The sequence below is a fragment of the Ursus arctos genome, unplaced genomic scaffold, assembly GCF_023065955.2.
Source record: "Ursus arctos isolate Adak ecotype North America unplaced genomic scaffold, UrsArc2.0 scaffold_21, whole genome shotgun sequence".
Lineage (NCBI taxonomy): Eukaryota > Metazoa > Chordata > Mammalia > Carnivora > Ursidae > Ursus > Ursus arctos.
The window spans coordinates 8,020,566-8,045,079 of record NW_026622886.1 but is presented as its reverse complement, the minus strand read 5'-3'; the positions used below and the strand labels follow the sequence as shown (position 1 = coordinate 8,045,079).

General features: G+C 44.6%; 1 protein-coding gene across 1 annotated transcript in view; it reads right to left on the bottom strand.

The window, feature by feature from the left end:
* SYN3 (synapsin III) overlaps positions 1-24,514 on the bottom strand; it is a 452,237-nt gene that overhangs the window by 302,921 nt on the left and 124,802 nt on the right. Inside the window, exons 5-6 of the mRNA XM_044384458.3 lie at positions 5,136-5,292; positions 1,609-1,698 (exon numbers count right to left, since the gene is read on the bottom strand). Of these exons, the coding sequence (XP_044240393.1) occupies positions 1,609-1,698; positions 5,136-5,292 (247 nt within the window). The remainder of the gene's footprint in view (positions 1-1,608; positions 1,699-5,135; positions 5,293-24,514) is intronic.

Genomic DNA, 24,514 nt, shown 5'->3' with positions numbered 1-24,514 from the left:
ACAGAATCTGGATCTCTATCTAATTAACTATTAGCAAATAGTACAGGAATTCCCAGACCGGAGCCCTGACATGGCTTTCCCTGTTTGCTTCTTAAGAATCTCACATCATGGAAGTGAGAGGAGAAGGCTGTAAACATCAGTGTCTGATGCCAAATGCCTGCCTAAAATTCCAAGTATGGCTCAGCCTAGTTGGGAATGCCAGGAACTCAAGAAGTCCCACTAGCTGGTGAGCTCTTCCCAGAGCTTACAGCTGGATCTGCTGTCCTCAGTGGGCTGACTGCAGACCCCTCACCCAACTTTCATCCCATTGTTGACAGTGTTCCACGGTATAGCTTTTGCCCCTATTTTAAGCTACTCTGCTTTGATCACCTATCATATATCGGGCACAGCACTCTATACACATGATTACATTAAACTTCAACAACCCAATAAGGTTGCCCCACTGTCCTCCATAGTTTCCAGCTAAGGAAGCCAAGACTTGGGTTAATTCATTGTTCAAGACCTAGTACACTGGAAGGCTAGGATTCAAACTCATTCTGGCTTGATGATAAACCTTGACTTTTCTCTACTCTGTTCACGCTTTGTTGGAATATGCCAGGTTCCCCAAACCCTTCTTATTCCAAGCAGCATATCCTGGATTCTACGACTCTTACTAGATCAGATAAAAAGGGAAAGATAATCAATGGAAACCTCTCTGCCTGTTTAGACTGCTCATCTTTGGAGCCTGCCATCCTTCCCATCAGTGTCTCCAAACAGAATCGTCCAGGTCAGCAGCCTGAGCTAGGGATTCTACAGCCAGGGTGCAGTCCCCAGCTGGGACATTTGGATACCCTATTAACTACCCTGTTCCCCAAGTTTCACATTCCTTATGTGGCAAGCATGGGGCCATGGCCCTGCATTCCTTTGACCAGTTTAAGAAGACCACCAACCACACAAGCAGACATATCACAGTCTATCTCCAGCTGTGCAGAACTCTTCCACCCAACTTCTTCTGGCTGTGGGATGGAGAGCTCTCTACCCTATTCAGAAAGATGTTAACCTTCCCACCCAGCTGTCCTCCAAATGAGAGGCTCTACCATGTGCTTCAAGCTAAGCTCCAACCACTTCCCAGAGATGACCTCAGGTACATCCAAAAGTCAAAATGCAAAGAGAACATACAAAGAAACTGCCCTTCAATGATCAATGCAAATAAAATATTACTGCTTTTATTAAAATAAGAGTTGAAACCAGATTCTGCTCAAGGGAAACCACTTCCAACTTTTGAAACATCTTTTATCTTTATTATCAACCTCCGGCTCCAAAATGCCAGCTCAATTTGTCCCCAGATTTGCTGAAAATTCCCAATGTCCCAAGGAATGTCATCCAACTTAGTCATTTGCCTTGCTACCTGAAACTTTACCTGAAGAGTTGATTCTTTCCCTAAGAAAGCCAGGCATTCCCACAGGCCATCACAACTCTTCCTTAGAGCCCAGGTGGTCAAGGAATGGCCCCTCAGCCCACTCCTCCAACCAAAGGGATGGAAAACATGGACATCTGAGTTTGTTTCATATCAGAATATGATAATCAGATTATCAGAATCAGATAATCAGAATAAAAAAGGGCACTCACCATTGGCTTATGGTTGGGGAAGAATGTTTGTTCCACAAGTGGGAACTTCTCAGGACCCAGGGAATGGAAGATCTTAATGAGTTGAGAGAACTAGGAGAGAAGAAGAAAGAGCATTGGTCGATCATTGTTATCCAGTATGGCAGAACCTCCCACCTGATCCCAGGCCTCAAGTATCTGACCATTCTGAGCGGAGCTGCAGTAGCTAGTCCCTGTTTACAGGATAGAAACCAGATTCTCTGGCTGGAAATTCATCCTCTCAATCATCTGGATGCATCACCCCTTCATTCCTGCCAGGCCACTGAGTTCAGCTCAATTACATTTAATGAGCATTCACTACACCCTCAACATTTCACATAAGCACAACCTGCTGACATTCATGCCACATCCCCAGCCTGCAAAGCCTTTCTTTTTAGAGAGGTAGTACTACATAACAGTTTATGATATAGACTCTGGATTCAAATTTTCCACCCCTTACTAACTGCGTAGCCTGCAAAGTCACTCCATTTGTAAATGGAGAAAACAAAGAATCCAATAATACACGATGTATGAAAAGCTATGCCTGGTCCTTAGGAGCATTCGAATATTAGATCCCAGCTAACATGTTGAACAACATGGGTTTGAACTGCACAGGTCCACTTATATGCAGATTCTTTTCAGTAAATACAGTCCAGTGCTGTAAATGTATTTTCTCTTTCTTATAACATTTTCTTAATAACATTTTCTTTTCCCTAGATTACTTTATTGTAAGAAAACAACATGTAATACATATAACATATGAAATTGTGTTAATTGTTTATATTATTGGTAAAACTTCCAATCAACAGTCAGCATTCAGTAGTTAGGTCCTGGGGGAGTCAAACGTTATACACAGATTTTCAACTGCACGGGTTATTAGCACCCCAACACCTGCACTGTTCAAGGGTCAACTCTATTTTTTCTGCTTTTACAACCACACCCATTTCCAACTGCTTGAGCTGCATCCTGTCCACACCTGGCTCCTCTTGCTTCAGCACAGCCTTGTTTTGCCATAGAAGATAGTTACCATCTCTAGAGCTGGAGGGTAAGCTCCTGGGAGCCTCCTGGACTTACATTTTCCTCCATTACCCCACACCACTCAGCACCCTTGGGAGCTCACTTTGTGCTTGGCACTGTGTTTTAATATTGGGATAACAAGCTGAGCATGGGAGACCAGGACTTGAGGGGAGACAGTGTGGGCAGATGGCTGAAATAATGATGCTTTGCTGGAGGAAAGCAAGGGGATTGAGGGGCCTGGAAGAGGGACAGAGTTGGGGTCAGGGTGACTCCCTGGAGCAGATGACACAAGAGAAGATCTAAGGGTACTCCAGGTGTGCAGTGAGACGAGGGCCCTGGAGACACTCAGCAGCTATCATAGCTGTGGCCTCAGGTACAGGGGACAGTGAGAGAGGATGACAGAGGGTGATCCATGACAGACCACTGGGAGCCTTAAAGGCTGGAACAAGGAGCTTAGAATTCACCCAGAAAGTAAAAGGGAACTCCTGGTGGTCATATGTGGAAAGAGTGTGGTAAATTCTGAACAGGAAGAGGAGTAAGCTACAATTTGTGGCCTAAGGTGGATGCCCAATGGCTAGAAGGGGCACTAAGTCTTGCATCAAACTGACTTGGAAGTAACTCAACACTAATGGCTCATACAGAGAGAACGAGTAACTTAAGAACTGTTTGCATCACACGAGAACTGGTCTGCAAACTCTTGGGGTATAGTCTGCAGATGTGGTACTATATGGAGTCCACTTAGAAGGTTTGAGGGACCTCAGAAATACGGGAAATGATGGGGGATCCCTCAGTTTACAGATAAGGATGCTGAAGTCCAAAGAGAGAGAGAGAGTAAGTCTATGATCAAGCACACGAGTTTTGGAGATGCCCACCTCCAGCTTCCTCATCTGTACAATGGAGATATTAGTTAACAATATGTACTTGTCAGGGTGGTTCTGAAGATCAAATACAATATGTACGTTAGGGGCTCAGCACATTACACAGTGCTGATGAATGGTAGCTGCTGCCATCAAGATGTCTGTGTGGAAAAACAAGAGGGTTGGGCTAATACTATCTAAGACACTTTCCAGACAGTGGCATCAAATCTGGGATGCCATATGCCAAAAATCTCAGGGTACAATGAGAAGGAGACCAGAGCCATGATAATAGTGGTTAAAAACTATCCATATCTACTAAATTAATGTATATATTCATTCAATAAATATTGAGGGCCCACTCTATAGAGACCTTGATTATTCAATGAATATAATAATTGTCACCATGTTATTAAGTGTATACTTTGCGCCAACCAAATATATTCACTCATAACCCTACCAGGATGACCCTATTATTATCATCATTTTACAAATATGGAAAATAAACTCAGAGAGGTTAAGCAAGTTGCTCAAGATGACACGGCTCATAAATTGAGGCTCCTAGAAGTAGGCAGTCTGGCTCTATAGCTCATGGTCTCAACCACTGTCCTACCACCAAGAGACCAAGCAGAGGGAAACAAGAGACAAGATGGCTAGAGCGCCACAGAAAACACTGTACATATCTCTAGCCTCCACATTTCCTATCTCCCTTCCCTGCTTTATTTTCTCTCTTGGTGCTTATATGACATATTACATATTTGGCATATTTATTAATATACTGCATGTGCCCCTGCTCACTAGAATATAAGATGTATGGGGCAGGGACTTTGATCTGATTTGCTCACTGCCATGTTCCCAGGACTTAAAACAGTACCTGGAACATAGTAGGTGCTGAATAAATATTTGTTGCATGAATGAATGACTTCTAGTGGGGAAGACAGACAATACACAAAAGAATGGATAAATATATCCTTCTAGATGGAGATAGGTATTGGGGGAAACATAAAGCAGAGTAAGGGATTTGACAGTACCGGGGGGAATGGAGGGGTGGTATCCTAGGAAAAGCCTCTCTTACAGGTAACATTTGAATGGAGACTCAAATATCAAGGGGTGAATGAAATTAATGAATACAAAGCAGGGAAAATAAAGTCTCGGGGGTTGGGGAGATACGGCTTCAAGTTCTGGTTTCAGCCCTCATGGTATACATGACCCTGGGTGAGTTCCTTAGCTGCTCTGAAGCTGAGCTTCTTTTTCTGTTAAATAGAGTAATGATGTCCACTTCACATGATAGCAATAGTTTGAGCACCAGGCAGCATGATTTTCTGGTACACAGTAAGTGCTCAACAAATAGTGCCCACTGTTAACAAAAATGATATAATTTAATATTAGTAAGAATAGTACCCCCTCTTACCACTAATGTTATTATAAGATAACATTATATCATACTATGTTCATACTGTTGTTGTATGGTATTTGTTGGGCAATAATTACCAGAGGGGCCTGGGGTCCAATCTGCTTAATCAGTTGCTTAAGAAAGATCCATTACTGAGGCCTCCATGCTGGAGGATGGGGCCATTTCAGGGCTGGGAGGCCACCCACTGCTGCCCCCCTCACTCTAGATCAGCCTGGCCCATCACCTACCACCCAGGGCTTGCTGCAGAAGTTGTAGACAGAGTAGAGGGAGTTGACAGCAGGCAACCCTCCGTACTGGAGGCCGATGACCAGGCTTCGGTAGTCTTCACCCAGAGCCATGCTGTAAGCGTGCTGACGGACTAGGATGAAGTCCGGCTTGAAGGATCTGCAAAGAGAGGGGATGGCAGCAGTGTTACCACATGGGGCATTGGGCCACAGCCTGCAGGGATAGCACTGACCTGGCATGGGTGCTGCCAGCCCGGGGCCCTCAGTTCAGAATGGGGATAGGGTAGGGGAGTGTGGATGGGGACAGCTGGATACAAACACACAGCAGCTACAAAATAAAAGGGCTGAAAACAACTCATATTTTATTCATTTTCTTTTTTAGGTGGTTTTTTAGATTTTCTACATTGAACAAATATTCATTTACAACCAGAGGAAAAGGTATGAAATAACTCAGTGAATGCACCTCCGTTTTTATTAGGCAGTACCTATTACCTTACTGAATTCTCGTAACTGCCCAAGGACGGGGCCAATGCTGCCGGCAGCTCCATTTTACAGAGGAGCACTGATAAAGGAAATTTTCAGCTTTTAACAGTTTGTGGGCCCTGCTCCTCGGCTCCCAGGGAAGCTATACTGCAACATTTACCAAGGTCAAAATGACTCGGCAAAACCTCAAAGCATGGGCTCTATGTCTGCCCCAAGCGCACGTGGTGTACATCTGCTTTGTTAAATAACCAAAAAGGACCATTATGAACACAAAAGATAAGAAAAAGTAAGAAACTTCCCTGATTCCCATAAGACTCAAGTCATACAGCCTTGCAAATATTAGAAACTGAAGTTATGGCCTGCAACTTTCTGAAATGTTCTTTGTCTAATAATCTGCAACTTTTTATGCAAAATATGTATATAAATCTACATCAAATGTTCCCTTACCAGAACACTCTCTTCTTTGTGAAGATTGTGTAACCCCAGCGCTGTCCTAACTTGGGCTTGAATAACTTTTTTTTTTTTTAAGAAATTGCAAAATTTGTTCATTTTGTGTCAATGGCACCCCAAGGCTCACAAAGATTAAGTCACTTGCTCAAAAAGACAAGCTGCAGGTACACGGCAGGGTCAGATACATGTAGCCTCATGGCCCTAGTTCTCAACTACCATGCAGCATGGTATGTATATATACTTACATATACATACATAATACTATACATTCATATATAACTTGTATATTTCAAACATGTCTTGTCCCTTTCAGTAGCAACCTCCGGCAAGCAGTAAGAACATTAATGTGATGGCCAAGAACATGGCAGGCTCTTTGCTGGGCCCCTTTGGAGACATGATCCTGATTAGTGTTCACAAGCAGACCTGGGTAAGGTCAGGACTATTTCCCCACTTTATAGATGGGAACATGCAGCTCAGAGAAGTTATGAACTTCCCCAAGTCACAGAGCTGGGAAGTCGGAGAGCCATGTGTGAACTCAGGTGATCTCACTCCAAGTCCGTATGCTCTTCCCTCCATCACATGGCTCCAGGTCAATTCACACACTGTTTGCCTCACTGTGCCAAGGATCCATCTATTCCTAGATTCCTCACTTCTAGGTCACACAAGAAAATCAGCTTCACAGTGCGTAGGTGGTTTACACTCAAAATGGTATGATCCACTTGGCTCATCCAGAGTTATACACTTAGCTTCAAATAAACTGTTTCTCTTTAAAATAATTCAAATGTAAGTTAGAATAACTGTCAAATGCAAAGGACTTGCCCCAGTGGTGACAGAAGGAAAGAATGAGCTGCAGGTGCAGACACTTCTCAAATTGTTCTGAGCTTAGGTCTCCTTGTACACCCCAGGGCCTGGCACCAGGGGAGCAGGGGCATAATAAGTACATGTTGAAGGAATAAATGATGTACATGAACATCACCCCCTCGTCCCTAAAAGAAATGGCAAAGGTCTCCCCCATGGAGTTGTAACTCATCCCAGGGAGCCAGGTGGATGGTGACGTCTTGGGTATGGCTGACATTGTGCTCATGGAAATGGTCAATCATGTCACTCTGTAGTTAGGGTCAGAGCTGGGTTAGAAGCTTGGAATTATTATGTCTATATCCTTATTGCATTCTTAGAGTTGAACCAGTCCAACTAATGTATTTTACAGATGGGGAAACTGAGGCCCACAGCAAGGCATTGATGTGTCCCAGGTCACATGAGACCTATAGCAAGACAGTGATGTGTCCCAGGCAAAACCATGCCAGAGCAGTAGGTCACACCCAGGTCTCTCCTCTGGCTTTCCTGCTTTTTGTGCTCCACTTGCTGGCTCTTACAGCAATAGAGGAGGAAGATAAGAAAGGGAGAGTGGTGGGTCTCTAATAGGGATCTGATGACAATAGACAGCACTCACAAAATATAACAATTTTGTGCTTTTATCTGACTTTAAAAGTAACATATGTTCATCGTATAAAAGAAAAAAAACCTTCGAAAACACAAAGAAGTAAAAAAAAATTACCTGCAATTCTCAACTCAGAGAAAATCCCTAATAACTTTTTGTCTCCTTATATGTACACTACAATCCAATTATCTCTTTTTAATTTTGCATATGCATTCATACTCATAACTGATTTCATGCTTTCTATGAATTATTATTATTTTTCTATTTTCCACATAATAGTATAGTGTGAGCATTTCTTCTACTAACAAAATATCTTCAAAAATATCATTTCTAACAGCCACCTAACAGTCTACTGAATGGATATACCATAATGAAGTCAACTTATCATCCACTATTATCAAGTAGGCTGTTTCCAACACTTCACACATGTACATGTTTGCACACAAATCAATGCCTTCCTTTTTAACTATTTCCCTAAGATAGATTTTAAGAAGTGGGATTACTGGCTTAAGGGGTATGAATTTTTTTAAGTACGCGAACGTGCCCTCTTTCTAAAGGCGTAAGCCACCAATTGCACATGACAGTGTCCATATCACTACAGCTTCACCAGCATAGCAGTTTTTGAAAAATACATTTTTAAAATTTGATAAGCAACTTCCTCCAAGATACCCTGTATTCCCACTGCTATTTTAGTTTGCATTTCTGTGACTTTAGTGAGTTTGAGTACTTGCATTAACTGTGTGCATTTTCTTTTCTGTAAAAGTCTGCTCACAGAGCTTTGCGTATAGGATGCTGCCCTTTATCTTATCACATTGTCCTGTGTGGAAATATTTTTACTAGTTGTTCACTTGTCTTTTTTTTTTTATGGCTGTGCATCTTCAAAAAACCGTATAAACGCATTTTCCATTCCCTCCTAGTCAAATCTATCAGTCTTTCTTTTTTTATTTCTCTCTCTGCTTTGATGATCAGAGGGTCCTCCAGGGCCCTGGTTCTCACAATGAGACACCCCTTACTCCCAGCAGTGTGGCTTTCCCCACAGACAACAGCAGAGGCAAATCTGGTGTCTCACTGGGGGTAACTCCACTCTGCCCCAGGAGGAAATAATTAAAGGTCTCATGCTAGCTAGCCTGCCAGGTTTTCACTGTTTGTGGAGAACTCATAAGAAAGACACAGCCTGGGGGGGGGGGGGGGGGCAATGTGGCTATCTAGAAAAAGAAGGTGCCCTTCCGGGAATGAAACATGAGAGACTATGGACTATGAGAAACAAACTGAGGGCTACAGAGGGGAGGGGGGTGGGGGAATGGGATAGACCGGTGATGGGTAGTAAGGAGGGCACATATTGCATGGTGCACTGGGTGTTATACACAACTAATGAATCATCGAGCCTTACATCGAAAACCGGGGATGTACTGTATGGTGACTAACATAATATAATAAAAAATCATTATTAATAAAAAAAAAAAAAAAAAAAAAAAAAAAAAAAAAAAAAAAAATTCATTTTTCAAATAAAGATAAAATATAATTGAATTTTCAAACAAAGATAAAAAAAAAAAAAAAAAAAAAAAAAAAAAAAAAGAAGGTGCCCTTCCAAGATCATCTTCCAAGAGGAGTATTCAAGGGCCTGGGATGGCCCCATTTAGTCCCAGATATTATATTGTGCTCTCTCTCCAGTACTTCTAGAACTCACCTCTAAATTGGAATCTTTCTGATTCTTTGAAATAAAATTAGTGGTCACTTCCTCTTTGTCTTTAAGGATTTGGAAAACTACCTCAAGATGCTATATTCAAAGTGCTCTTTCCAAATTATACAGCCCTTCCCCACTTAAAAGCCCTCCGAAGGCTTCCTCTTTCTGATAGCAGATCCTAGGCTCCTTACCATGGCAACAGGACCCCTGGCCACCTCTTCATCCTCACTTTGTACCTTTCTCCCTCCCTCACCTCCACTGAGGCACAATGACACCTTCTCTTCCTCTCTCTCCCTGGATGCTCTTCCCCAAATGGTGCCCAGGGGGCCTCGTTCTCATCACTCATTCATCAGCTTGGGTTCATTTCCACAAAGATACCTGTCCTGCTCACTCTACTGAAATTTGCCCCAATCCCATATTGCCCTATTTTCCTTTCTTCACAACTCTTGAGGCAATTTTATTTCTCCTATTTATCAGTTTAGTTTTTTATTGTCTGTCTCTTCCCTCTAAAGATGACAGCTCAATGAGAACAGATCGCCTGCCTGTCTTGAACGAAATAGACCATACCAGTGTTTTTAAATGAATGACCGAGTTAATGAATGCATGTGTAAATGAGGGAATAAATGAATGGGCATGAAGTGAAATGACCACTGGAAAAGGGAGGGACCTCTTTACTTGTACTCCTAGAGAAGAGAACTGGTGCTGATAGCCAGAGTTGCCAGGATGTAGCACGTGGCCCGTAACAGCTAGGTACTACTTTACAAGGGAACATGCTCTGTATTCCTGGAGATTTGTTAGCATCATAAAGAAAGTTTCAACCATAGGGAATTCAAGATGGATCCCATGACCTCTTCCCATTCTCAAGTATAATATGTGAAAAAATAAAACACTTCCTGTGAGTGATACATCTGGGCATGTATTACAGTTCAAATGCTGCCATTCACAGCTGCAGAGAATGCATGGGGTCCTTCCTGACAGCCTGCGGTGTGAGGATTTGCAAGGAATGCAGAGAAATTCGTGACTTGAGCCAGGCGAGCTGTAGCATGAAGTTCCTCCCTCCATACCCAGCACCCCAGCTCCTCTATTCAGTCAGGGAATGGCCAAGTCCTGATATCACTCCAACATCCAAGGATGTGGCCACCAGCAATTCTCAGGCCCTGACAGTGGGCCAAGCACCCTGGTAGACCCTGGAGACTATGAGATGACAGGGACATGATCCCTGTTTTCAGGACACCCACAATCCAAGAGGAGTCAGGTGCAATTCTAAAGGACTAGGACTCATGAAGTGCACCAGTAAGTAAGTAAGTAAGTAAGTGAAATAATATAAGCATGTACAGGGTATGAAGGTGGACCAAAGATGTACTCAACTCTGTCTGGGGGTGGGGATGGGTCAGCGTGTACCAGAAGGCTTGGGTCTTGAAGGAAGAGTAGCAGTTCATCATGTGGGTAAGGTTTTGCAGGTGTTCCAGGTAGAGGGAACGGTCCCTGTACCCAACTTTTTCTTCTGAGTTATATGATCTATTAAGTTGTCTACACTAGTGAATTGGGTCAGTTGTATGCCATCACTCTTGCTCTAATGGATATTGGGAGGAAGTGGAAAAGTTTGCAGCTGGTTACATGGCTGGAGTATAAGGTCTGATGAGGTGATGGCAAAAGATGAGGCTGGGTAAGAAGTCCTAACAGCTCTCATAAGCCCCTTCCTTCTTGTCTCCACAGTCCCACTGGTTGCAAGCCCTGCATCTTTCATGCCTGGCCAAGAAGGCTGCCTTCAATACTACACATTCTGGCTGGAGCCTATACCTGGGTTTTCTTGTTCTTTCAGCTTTAGACTTAATATATGCTATATTATTTGGGTTCCTGATTGCAGATCTTTCTCAGAAGTGGCTGTCAGCATTGGAGAGGAAGTCAAGGACAACATACAGTTAAATGGTACAGAGGGGACAGGTGATGCAGTGCCGGGAGATTATGGGGTGCTTCAGGCAATGTCAAGAGGCAGGGGGCCAAAGGCTGAGTGACTTTCGACCGTCAGAGAAATGTAATGATTCCCTCAAATATGCAGAAGCCTGTGATGGCAAGAACAGATCTTGACTAGGCTTTGCCTGGGACCTAAGTTAATAAGCAGAAGTCTCATTATTCTCAGCCACCTGACGGCAATTTTGTTGTGGTCCATTGTTCCCTAAGTGTCAGAATGACAACGGATGGGGATGCTGCTGATTTTGGTCACATGCTGACCCATCACACCCAGATCTGACCCCAGCTGTGCCTGGGAAGCTCCAGACTTTCTGACATTGGTGTCCACCAGCAGAGAGTCTTCTGGTTCCCTCTGAAGCATCTCCACACTCCTCGATCCTTCTCCATCCCCCTCCACATCTGAAAATTCAAACTTGGGTACAGAATCTGGAGAAAGGAGACCAAGAGAACTGAGCACACCAGCAAAAACAGGTGTCCTGAGAAGAATGGAGATCAAAACACTGCAATGGTCATGCTCCTGAAGGCTTATGGACCACTGTTCTGCGACAAGGATAGAACAGAGGAGATTGTGCACACTTTGCAGACAGAGGGCCACATGTAAGGGCTTTGGGAATTAGGGATGCTTCCCGCCAGCCTGAGGACTGCAAGAAATTAGTCCAGGCTGAAAAGAAATTAGGTGGCAGCCAACCAAGAGTCTGGCAAGGAGCAGACAACAGGATGCTGCAGCGAGGCCTGTGAAGCTCACACGGCAGCTGCCAGCTGCATGGCATAAAGACGGTGGGGAAGGGGCCCCATGGGGCGTATGGACGGCTGGGTTCTCTGATGAATCCCGGGGCCCCCTTTGTGAACCATCGGGAGGTTAATAAAACACAGACGTGACTTTCTGGAGGAGGGAGGCTTCTTCATCATCTCCCTTCTCAAGCCTCAAGAATCTCTGTCTCTCTGTCCTGGCCTCTTCCTTCCCTTTTATTTCAGAGAAGGAGTCCTCACTGCTCTAGCCTTGCTCCATCCTCCTCCTCCATCACTCTGGGGATCCCACATGTTATGAGTTACACTGTGTTCCCCAAAAAGGGACACTGAAGTTCCTACTCCCTGTCACTGGCGAATATGACCTCATTTGGAAATAGGTCTTTGCAGATGTAATCAAGTCAAGATGAGATCATACTGGAGTAGACTGGGCCCTCATCCCATGACTGGTGTCTTCAGAAGAAAAGGGAAATTTTGACACAGACACACAGGAAGAGTAGAATGCCATGTGATGAAAGAATCAAAGATTGGAGTGATATATGTCTAAACCCCAAGGAATGCCAAGAACTGCTGGCAACCACAAGAAGCTGGGAAGAAGCAAGGAAGGACCCTCACCTGCACCCTTGAGAAGGCAGCATGGCCCTGCCCATGCCTTGATCACAGACTCGCAGCCCCCAGAACTGTGCAAGACTCCATTTCTGTTGCTTGAGTCACCCAGCCTGTGGTGCTTGGCCACAGCAGCCTCGGGACACAGGTACACAGCACACCTAGCCAGCATTTCCCCCTCCCAGCTGCTTTCAGAGCTTCCCGGCTTCCTTTGCTCTTGTGTGTGGCCACCCACAGCTGCCTCCCCACTTCCCAAGACAACAATCCCAATCCCAACAATAAGAAACTTCTGCTTTAAGGCTCAAAATGAACTGACAGTTAAGGAATGTTCCTATTTACATGAAAGAATTAACAAATCAACACATCGATAAATGCACAGAGATTAGCTTGGAAGGATGTTTACCAAAATGCTAACCTGGTTATCTCTGAAGCGTGGGATGCAAAATGGGGGTTATTATATTCTTCAGATTTTTTGGTACTATCTGCATTAAAAAAAAGGGGGGAGCACACAGCATTTTTACAACCAGGAAAAAACAATGAGGTTATCTTCATTTTGGAAAAAAATGATAAATATAACAATGATGTAATATCATGGAAAATGCTTATGGGACAATTTCATGTGACATAAAACAATAGAAAAGGGAACACAGTAGAAACGATGGTCCTGCAAGAGGTTATGGAAAATTCCTAATTTGTTAAGGTGGTGAGGCTGCGGGTGATTTCTTTTGTTTTGAAAATTTCCATTGACCAAGTTGACCCTTGAACAGCATGGGTTTAAACTGCTCGGGTCCACTTATATGCAGATTTTTTTAATATAAATACAGTACAATAATGTAAATGTATTTTCTCTTCCTTAGGATTTCCTTAATAACATTTTCTTTTCTCTAGCTTACTTTATTGTAAGAATACAGTATAGAATACATATAGCACACAAAATAGGTGTTATTTGACTGTTTTTGTAACTATTATTGTTAAGGCTTCTGGTCAACAGTAGGCTATTAATACTTAAATTTGGGGGGACCCCGAAGTTATACACAGATTTTTGACTGTGCAGGGGATCAGTGCCCCTAACACCTGCTATGTTCAAGGGTCAACTATAATATGGTTCAGGCATTAACCAAAACTTTAGGTTGGCATAGATAAATAAATGAATGCGAAGCAAGCCCTTCCACTTGGCCTGGTGCACGTATAATTAGCCACTTCTTCTTTCCATTGCTACAACTGTTGGACAGGGCAGTCTCCTGCTAGCCCTAATTCCCATGTACTCATCTCCACAACCCTCTGCATCTGGCTCAGCCTCCTCTCCACCTCTATGAAATCACATTGAATCCATTCCAAAATGCCAAACCAAAATGTAATGGCCTCTGCTATGCCCTCACTTTCCCTGATTTCTGATAATAGCTAACAAACAAACTGAGGGTTTTAGAGGGGAAGAGGGTGGAGGGATGGGCTAGCCCAGTGATAGGTATTAAGAAGGGCACGTATTGCATGGAGCACTGGGTGTTATACGCAAACAATGCAACATGGAACACTACATCAAAAACTAATGATGTACTGTACGGTGACTAACATATCATAACAAAAAAAAAATAGCTAACGTACCATGAGGCTCTATTCCAAGCCCTCTGTATATCTTCATTCATTTAAGTTTGACAGCAGGTGTTATCCCCATTTTCCAGATAAGGAAACTTGAGACACAAAGTGGTTAAGAAACTTGCCAAGGTCACACATCTGTTGGTGGTGTAACCAGGAGTCAAATCCATTAGGCTCTACAGAAGGGTTTCCCAACCTCTGCATCACTGATATTTAGAGCTGGATATTTCTTTGTTGTGGGGGGCTGTCCTGTGCATTGCACAGTGTCAGGAACATCCCTGGCCACTACCCACTAGGTGCAATAGCACCCCCATGCCCAGTTGTGAGAACCAAAAATGTCTGGAGACATTGTCAAGAGTCCTCTGGGATGCAAATTTCCCCCAGTGGTGAACCCCTGCTGTAAAGCTTCTCCTTGGCCTCTGTAGCATGATCTTTGTTCTCCCCTCCCAAACCTTTCCTCCCTGCCTCAAAGACACCCTCTTCCCTTGTTCCCCAGCTGCTTCTTCCTGGCTCCTCACTTCACCATTTTCTCCCTTCCTTCTCCAAGACTCCATGTTAGTTCTTTGCCTATGGAATCATCTCTGTTCAGGAGGTTCTCCACCTTGTCCTCACAGGCAATAGTGAAAATGACTCAGATTTATGGAGCACTTCCTCTGTGCCAGGAGTCATTTTTAAGCTTTTAATTATGCTATCTTTAATCCTCACCACGATCCTGCATGGAGGGGAGTATTTTCAACGAACTAAGGCATGGAGAGATTAAGCAAAGCAAGAACAAGGTCCACATGAGACCCAAGTGATTCAAAGCCAACGTGTGTAACCACAATGCAACCAGCACTGTTCACCCACCTGAATACTCAGCACTTCAAACTCCCCGTGCCTGGGGCCCAAGTTATCAGCCTCCCTCAGAGTGGATCTCTTGACTTCTCTTGTTCATCACGCTCCCGGGAGCCCAGGATCTGTCACCCTGAAGTCATCTGCAATTCTTCTCTCTGACACTAACGGTGTAAGGAGCCACCAATGTTGCTGATTCTCCCCTCCAGAAGTATCCCCCCTCTTACTCTCATTTCCCTCCCACTGCCTCATTCTCAGGACATCTCAATAGACTCTCAGCTCCTAGTCCCTGGGGTCACAGTCCCTTATCTTATTCCCCTCTGTAGCACAGGGCCCAGCTCAGAATCCAGACAGCTGAGTGTTACACAATTTCCCTGCCTCTACCCCAGGGACTCTCAAGCTAAATGCCACAGGGGCCAAGCAGATGACCTCAGGGCTGGATGAAGTGGGCTAGCCTTTTCTAGTAGCATCTTCAGTGGTATCCTTCTAACACACACTCTCTTTGTTTCCGTACATAGAAATACTCTTAATTTCCACAATGCACTCTCTGGCCTTTTTGGCACACACCTTGCTCCATCTTTCATTTTCCCACTTTTGATAATGACTTGAGTACAAGAAACATTTCATTCTTCTGTAGGCAAACATAACCTCTTTGATAAATGGCAGCTAACACAGGCCTCTGCAGAGAGCAAGGGGGATGGAGGGGGCTGGTGAATGGGAGAACGGCCTAAGCTCTGCTGTTATGGCCATGTAGGAATGAGGTCCCAGGTGGCCCTAATGACTTTTTGTTAAAGCCCAAATCTGGTTATTTACATGAAATCCTCAAAAACTTAAGTTGATGACTCATTCAAAAGAAGTTTTAAAAATCACTGTGCAGACGGGCACCAAAAATAAATAAAGCAGGATTTCCATGGGAAAACTCAGGAAACTCAAAACTGCACCTAAAGGGGACCCAACTCCAGCAGACAGTGGCCATGTGGAAATACTTGGGTCTGGTCTTACCAAATCCACTATTTTTCAAATGAAGCCAGAAACCTGCCTTTTATGAGATCTTTTGCATGAAATCTTCCCTTTTTAAAAGTGCTAGACCACACTGGGTGGGCAAACGCAACTTGCCTGGACAGGGCATGCAGCCTGGAAGTGGTCAGTGCATGATCTGGAACTTGGGGAGCTAACTCTCCCACCACCAACCTCTTCTGCATTCCACTCCCGGACTGATCTTCAAATCCTGCTTTCTTCATGCTACTCTGCTGCTCAAAACCCTTCAGGAGCCTCTCCTGCTTACAGGTGTGAGATTCTACTTCTTCACCTGGTACTCAGTGCTCCCCAGAAAGCAGCCAAGGTCTTCTCTCAGCTGCATCTCCTCTGCCTGGCCCCTGGCTCTGCTGTCCTCCACATCCACCTTCTATCCACTCATGATGCGCTCTGTCCGTGCCACTCCACATGCTTAGGAAGCTGCCCCTCGAAAACTACAACTCAAATGCCACTTTCTCAGCGATTTCTCCTTATCCTCCATTCCCATCACCCTCAGTTGTGTCTTTGTCCTGTGGAAATTATCCATAGGACGTCTTCTGACAGCTCACAAGGTGTGGCCTCCTACTTAACTCTTCACCTGTTCGAGAGTATCTCTTTCTGGGCACAGAGGTCTTGCCTTGACCCTTAAGTCTCCTCTTCACACTGCCCAGAGAGATCCTTGTAGGACCCATATCTGAGCATGTCACTGTCTTGGACAGAGGGTTTTGGATGCTGCCCATTGTTTGCAGATCGAAGACCAAATACTTTTGAATGGTACACAAAGTCTCGCACCCAGTATGGTTCTGGTCTACTTCTCAAGGTCCACTGTGGCCATCCCCCAGGATATGCTCTATAATCCAACCACATGGAACTACAGCTGTCTCCCAGAAGCCATGATCTGCCTCATGTTTGTAACTCCGTACAGACTTGGGCAAAATGCAAGGGATATCAAAGGACCATTCAGAGAGAGCACTGTGGAAATTAAGAATATTCCTAAGTGTTTAATATGGAAACACAGTGAGTCCAGAAATATCCTTACCCACCTGCCTGCTCCTAGTAGTCTTTAAAAACTTGCTCTTAATAATACCTCCCCTATAGAATGGGCTGGTATTATTCACTTCTTGGGAAAGCTAGCATTAAGTAACCAAGACCCACATCCACCCACACACCCACCCACACACTATGAAAATGGTGAAGCTCTCTGCAACAACAAGCAGTTGATATGTACGTTTGTGGATCCTTCCCTGAGTGCCTAGCAGGTGTCCAGTACACAGTAGGTGCTATGAGATCCAACTGGAAAAGGAGCGCGTTCTGGCTTCACTTCTCAGTGTCCTAGGCCATCTAAACTCAACACTTCAACAACTAGCAGGAAAAAGAGGATCTGAAGATAGCAAAATGGCAGGTGGAGTGAGGGGGAAAAAAAGCAAGTCATCAGCTAGTCCAGCTCTGCCCCTGACTTGCCAGGGGTCTCTGAGACGGCTGCTTCTCTCTGGGCCTCAGCTCCTCACTGGGACAAAGAAAGTTGGGCTAAGTGACCTCTGAGGGCCCCTTCCTGGGATGACTGCCTCCAATTCCAGACTCGGAACCAAGGCTTTCAACACCCACCTCTCTGTTGTGTCTGTCCGAGTTCCCTCGACATTCTGTCACGTAGCAGTAGTTCATAAGAATCAAGATTACCAGCTACTGAGTACTTGCCGAGTGCCAGGCACCTACAAGGGGCTTTTCAAGCCTTATCTTTTTGAATCCTCACATAAAGCCCCTGTGAAGTAGGTACTTATCTAGGGCTGGGTCCCCTCAAAGTCAAGCCCAAAACAAGCTTCCAAAAAGCTGTGATTCCCAGAGGGAGGACATGCTCTTGAGGAAAAGCCAGAAGGGGGTGAAGAAAGCAGGATAGGAAGGGGTGCAGTTGTGAGTAAAGCCTAGTCTTGGCCTGATCTACAGGGTTGGCTCTGAAGTTGTCCCACCCTGAGGAAAGAGGCCTGTGTTTTTACATCCCCAATATCACTCAGTTACCAACTCCCCTGACCAAAAGGGGAAGGGTGACAGAGGGCGTTAGCCTCTGAGTTATCTCAGGGATGCTGTTGCCATCAGCCCATCAGCCAAAGGCTCTGAAGAAGCTGGAGGTACAACTGTTACTGGGGCACTCGCAGTTCCGGGGGATGGGTGCAGTGGCTGGCAAAGGGGACTGGAGCAGAGAACCACAGCCATCTCTACAACACTACAATTAGCCCATTCTGCAGATGTGGAAAACTGAGACCTGGAGTGATTCAACATGCAGTATGGAGGTTTGTACAAATAGGTACAAATCGCATCTCCCATAAACAGGCCCCAACCCTGAAGGCCTCACATGCCTGTGCTTTCCCCTGCACCCAGAACGGTGACTGGGGACTGAGATGTGCTTGGAACGGCTGAGTCTGTGAGCTGCTGCTTGCTAGGGCAGGGGGACGGGGGGCCTCGGGGTGGCATGTCTCTGTGAGGCAGGGGGGTCAGTCCTCCCCCCATGCGGGGGCCCGGGGGCCGCCCCGCTCTCCGACAGCTGCCTGGGCTCCAAGGGCTGTCAGCGGCCTGCTCCATACAGGGCGGGCCTCCTGCCAGGCTGCAGCTCAGGGAAGAGGAACATTATTCATCAGGGAGATAAGGCAGCTGATGAGAGACGGACCTCAGAGCAGCTGTTCCTCAGCAGCGGCTGGAACGGATGTTGGAGAAGCGGAGGGGAGGGGAAGATGGGGGACAGCCCATTTTGAGATAAAAGATGATGGTACTGCTGGGAGGTGACGGGAGAACACATTTCCAACCCAGGCTGGGCGGTAGTATATACTTGTACCCAAGGCTTCCTCACAAATATCCCTGCCTGACAAGCCACATATGTGCTTCTGTCAGGCTAACTATCGAACAAGTCAGGGGGTCCTCTTATCAGCTCACTCAGCATGAATATCCACCTGGTGGGGTACACAGTTCCCAGGAAGACTCCTTCCCCAAGCTAATTGCTCAGTGCAAGCATCTTGTGGTCCAGGGAAGCTAAATGCTCCTGGCTGGGCTACAGCCTTAAATCACTCATTTCCTGCCTCTGGGGCCCTCAGGTGGCAATGACTTCAGGGAGGCTAAGCCCCTTCCTGCTGCTCCCGTGGGTCTCCCCTCTTTTCTCAAAGCTAGCCCATACATGGTGGAATTTTCCAGATTGGGGAGCAAGTGTAGGTGAGGTTTCTTAATTTTTGGGTTTTTTGTTGTTGTTGATGTTTTGAAGGGAGCCATTAAAAGAGACCCTGAGGGTTTCCTGGCAGGGGAGAGCTGGATGTGAGGTCTGTGAAAGGAAATGGGCTCCCAGGTAGGGTTCATGGACAGAGTCTAAGTTCTTGGTGGTCTTCCCTGACGTGCCCTGGCCATCTCTCCAGTCTCCTCCCCTGCCCGTAGGTCACCTTCCTTTCTGACCACACTGAAGGGTTTCCTCAGAAGCCTGGGGCTCCCCTGCTCTGTGCCCTGCAGTGGACTTTCCCACACTGACCTCTGGCTAACTTTATTCTATCTTAGCAGTCAGAACGGGGGTGGAGTGTGGTGTACAGAGGGCTCTTTAAAAGTATGTGTAATAGGATACTCTATTTATAAAAAATATCTAAAACAAATGCAGCAGAATGTTAAGATTCAACAAGCAGGGTCATGAGCACACAGGTAACAGTTAGTGTTTATGAAGCACGTAGTCTGTATGAGGACATTTTGTCTTTCTAAAAGATTTACTTTAATTAATCCTGACAATTACCTCTTGAGGTAGGTATTTGGTTTAAAAAATAAGAAGACAGAGGCACAGAGAGGTTAAGTAACTTCTCTAATGTCACACTGCAGAGGCAGGTAGCCTGGCTCCAGAGTGGGAGCTCAACCACCTCAGTATGTGTTTGTTATAGTAGTCTCTGTACTTCTTCTATGCATGGAACAGTTTAGAATTGTTTTTTTTTTTTTTAAGGCTCTGAAGTACATTACTCAGCCATCAAAAAAATATGAAATCTTGCCATTTCCAACGACGTAGATGGAACTGGAGAGTACTATGCTAAGTGACATAAATCAATCAGAGAAAGACAATTATTATAGGATCTCACTGATATGTGGAATTTAAGAAACAAAACAGGAGATCATAAGGGAAGAGAGAAAAAAATGAAAGAAGACAAAACCAGAGAAGGAGACAAACCGTAAGAGACTCTTAATCTTAGGAAACAAACTGAGGGCTGCTGGAGGGGAGGAGGGGGATGGGGTAACTGGGTGATGGGCATGGGGGAGGGTATGTGTTGTAATGAGCACTGGGTATTACAAAAGACTGATGAATCACAGACCTGTACCCCTGAAACAAATAATACATTATATGTTAATTTAAAAAATAAAAAATAAAGGCTCTGAAGTAAGCATGGCAAAATGTATTTGTTAAATTGACGTGTTCAACTACACGTTTAAAATTATTCCAAACTTTAAAAAATATATATGAATATTTCAAAAGAAAAAGAAAAAAAATCCTCAGTGTTGTTGCCACTTCTTCTCAGAAGCCTTCTGGAGCCTCCTCAATTCCCCTCCTCACCCGCCTCCTCTAAGGTCTCTCTCCTCTGTACTATTCTCATGGCCCTTATCACACCACAACCTAGCTGTAGATTTATGTCCCATTTCTCCCTCTGGGCTCTGAACTCCACCAGGGAGGGGTGATGTTGGATTTATATCTGTATTTCCAGGGCCTGGCCTATTGCAAGAAATCTAGATCCTTCATAAAATTGTTAAACTAAATGGAGCCACTCCAGTGGCCCCCATGGGTGAAGACTGAGTACCTGATGGAGGCGAGGCTGTGGAGGGAGGAGGAAACAAACGTGGACCCTGCCCTCCTTCCTAGAAACATATGGCAGTAATTTTTAGGACTATCACCCAGTCAGGGTTTCCAGCATAAATGCTTCCAGCTGTACCTTTCGCTGTGCACAGGAACTTCTTAAGACAGGATCTTGGCTGCTCCCAGCTCGGCTCACATGCCCATCAAAGATGTACAGGGTAGAGGCATCTTTCGAGGAAGCCATCTGTGCTTTGCCCGTTGTATCTCAAACTGTGACTCTGCTGGTTTGGCTTCTTCCTTCTAGCTTAGGGGCCCTCCAACTTGGCAGCACACTGGAATCACTTGGGGAGCTCTCAACACTACTGACACCTCGACGTGCCCCCCCCCCCCCCCCCCCGCCTTCAGCTATTCTGATGTGATTGGCTTGAGGCTGGGGATTTTTAGAAGCTCTCCAGGTGATTATAATGGACAGCCAAGGCTGAGAACTTCTGTTAGGTGCTCTTTGCAAAAAAGTTACCACCAGGTGAACTGTGATGGCATCTTCATTCAATGCCCTGTTATTAAGCATCTATTATATAACAGGCACTGGGAAAGGAAGAAGTTTGAGATCTCTGTCCCATGGAGCAGCTAAATTGAGCAGAAGAATTATTCAGCTGGTTTTGAGGTGCATATCACATAGCCAGACTGGGAATGGTCAGGTCTTAGTACCTCCTAAGACCACGTCAGATACCACTGATTGACCACAGAGTAGTGCCTAGTGCAGAGTGATTGTCAATAAATGGCTGTTGAACAAGAAAGCAAGGTGGTAACTCCATGTACAACACTTAGGTATGTTTCCTCAAGGTTCAGCAAGGACATGGGTTTATTCTTTTCTCTGCTTGGTGCGACTTCATATACTCAATGCCATCCAAGAGACATGTCAGCGTGCGGTGATCACATAAAGCCAAGTCTAGCTGAACCTGGGCAATGTATCTAAGGATTTAAATAGACTTCTAACAAATTTTTAACACTGCTGGTGCACGGACTGTTCTGAGAATGACTGGCTAAGGCAAACACTGACCAAGTACACATGAGTTCATTTAATCTTTCCAATAACCCTAGAGGTCAATTAGTGGAGTGTTCTGGGCATGGACTTTAGGCTCAATTCCTGCTTCTATACCACTTAACAACTATGTGATCCTGAAACAGTAGTTAACATTTTGATGCCTCAGTTTACCTGGCTGTAAAAACTAGGATGGTAACAATAACATGCAGCTCATAGCGTTGCTACAAGGATCAAATGAGCCAATCCAGATAGAGTTGAGGCTGGCATCTGGCACCTAGAGAGTCCTGGATTAATATTATATTAGCTAAATATTGATGCTGACAGGTAGGTAGCATTTATTGGTGACAGTTATCAGAGTTTCTATGAATATGATTTTTTAAAAAATTTCTTCAGACCTTAAAAATAAGGAATTCATGTACATGAGATCACATACAGCAGCCCTGCTGTATGCCCACCTGATCCCTGCTGCTTTCCCCCAAGAAGCAGATCTTGCCAGCTGTTTCCATATTTTAGCTCCACCAGTGGGTTCCACAGATTTCCTGCTGTTGATAGCAACAAGCTTCTCACAGTGCCATTATCTCTTCATGTCCTCATTGGTCCCATCCCTGGTGAAAATTCTGCTTAGGGTCTTGTGTCCAGCTTCCCAGTTCCTTGCCTGTACCACCACAATCCTGGCAATGAACTTCAGATGCTTTTCCATGACCATGGACTTCAAAGTCTTCTGTATAGTGTTCTGACTCTTATTTTTCTACATAGCAGCACATCTTGGAACTCTTTTCTTATCAGTACAAATGCAGATACTTCTTTATTTTTAACTGTGTCTCATTATATGGATTTTTCTTAATTTATTTATCCAATCTCAGTTGGACAGTTAGGTTGTTTCTAATCGGTAGCTATCAACAAACGCTTCGGAGAATGAAACTAATCTTGGCACATACAACATCAATTACCTGCCATACAACTTTGAATGTAATGTAGTACCAACAGGTATTTATAAGAATGTTATGTGGCATGGAGCTGGGTGCAAAAAAAGATGTTTGACAGTCTCTGCTTTTATCTTCTGTATGCAAGATGATTTGGGCTACAAATAACAGTGATGACTAAATCAATAAAGAAAGTGTATTACTTCTATCACTGAGATGGAGGAGTCACAGGGGCGAGTACATCAGGGGCTCAACATCATCCTCAAGGACCTAAGTGCTTTGTATCCTTCTGACTCTTATTCTCAGGGATGGGCTTTTGTCCTCATTGTGTTATCAGCGAACCCCCAAGCTCCCTGGGTCATACCCTCATACCTTCCGGAAAGGGGCCCCCTTCTTGTGTTACTTTTAAGAAGCTTGGTAGACTTCCCAGAATCCCCCAGTAGATGCCTCTCAGACCTCACTGGTCAGAACTGTGTCTCAGGCTCTTACCTAAAAACATATATCAGTGGGAACAGAATGACTACAACTAGCTGAAAGGAACCTAGATTCATCCCCTGGCACCAGAGAGGGATCTATGTTTCCCTGAAGCCTATGGCCACCAAACATCTGAATAGGCTCAGGATTTGAGAGGGAAGAAAGAAGGTAAGCAACCAACAGTACACAGCATACCTTCTGAAACCTTTGTTTTCATGGATGATCATATGCTCTTCTCAAAGAATTGGCTCATAGAATTGTGTGTTTTAAGAGAACAATATTGTTAAGTGTATTTTAATGACACATATGGATAAATTTAAAAATGCATTAATAACTCTTAAAATCTGCTGCAAGTCTTTAATGGAGTCTGGCAGACCTAGCGGTACAAAGAACTCTTGACTTGGAATCAGAAAACACAAGCTTGAGACTCTGTGTCACTCTAAGCAAGGCCTAGGGGATGTTTCTTTATCCTTCCAAGCCTCTGCAGCTTGAAGGAAAATAAGATGTTATGGATAGAGAAAAAGGGAATGGATTTTGCAGTTAGACCTGGCTTAGAATTCCAGCTCCACCAGCTATGTGACTATGCAAAAGTTCGGAACCTCAGTTTCCTCATAGGTAAATGGTGATAAAAATATGAAATTCATAAGGCCACTAAAAATATACTTGACAGAGGGATAATTTGCATAAAATAAAATGTATGTATTTAAAATGTACAGTTTGATGAGCTCTGACCAATGTATATGCCCATCTAAGCATCCCGCAGTCAAGAGCAGTACTTTGTATCACCCGAAAACTTGCCTTGTGCCCTCTATAGCGAACCCCCTCCATTCCCTTGTTCCCTAGGCAAACACTGATCTCTCAGTGACTATAGATTACTTTGGCTTGTTCTAGAATTTCATACGAATGAAATTTTAAATTATGTACTCTTTTGTGTCCAGCTTCTTTTGCTCAACATAGTATTTTTGAGACTCTGTGTTGTGTGTTATGGAGGTTGGACTGGAAGGTAGCCCAACATGACTCCTGCCTCCTGTGTTCGTACACTTATATGACCCCCTCCTCTAAATATGGGTAGGATCCATGACTTGTTCCTAGAATACAGCAAAGGTGAATGGGCTATCACTCTCCTGATCACATTACATTATATAAGTCTCTGTCTTGCCAGCAGACTCGATCTCTTTTTCCCTTGCTTTGAAGGAGCGAGCTACCATGTTGTGCAAGGGCTTATGGAAAGGGCCATGTGACAAGAAAGGGTGGGTAGCCTAAAAGATCTGACGGTGGCCTCAGCTGATGACCAGCAAAAAGCCTTGGTTTTAAAACATGAGGAAAAG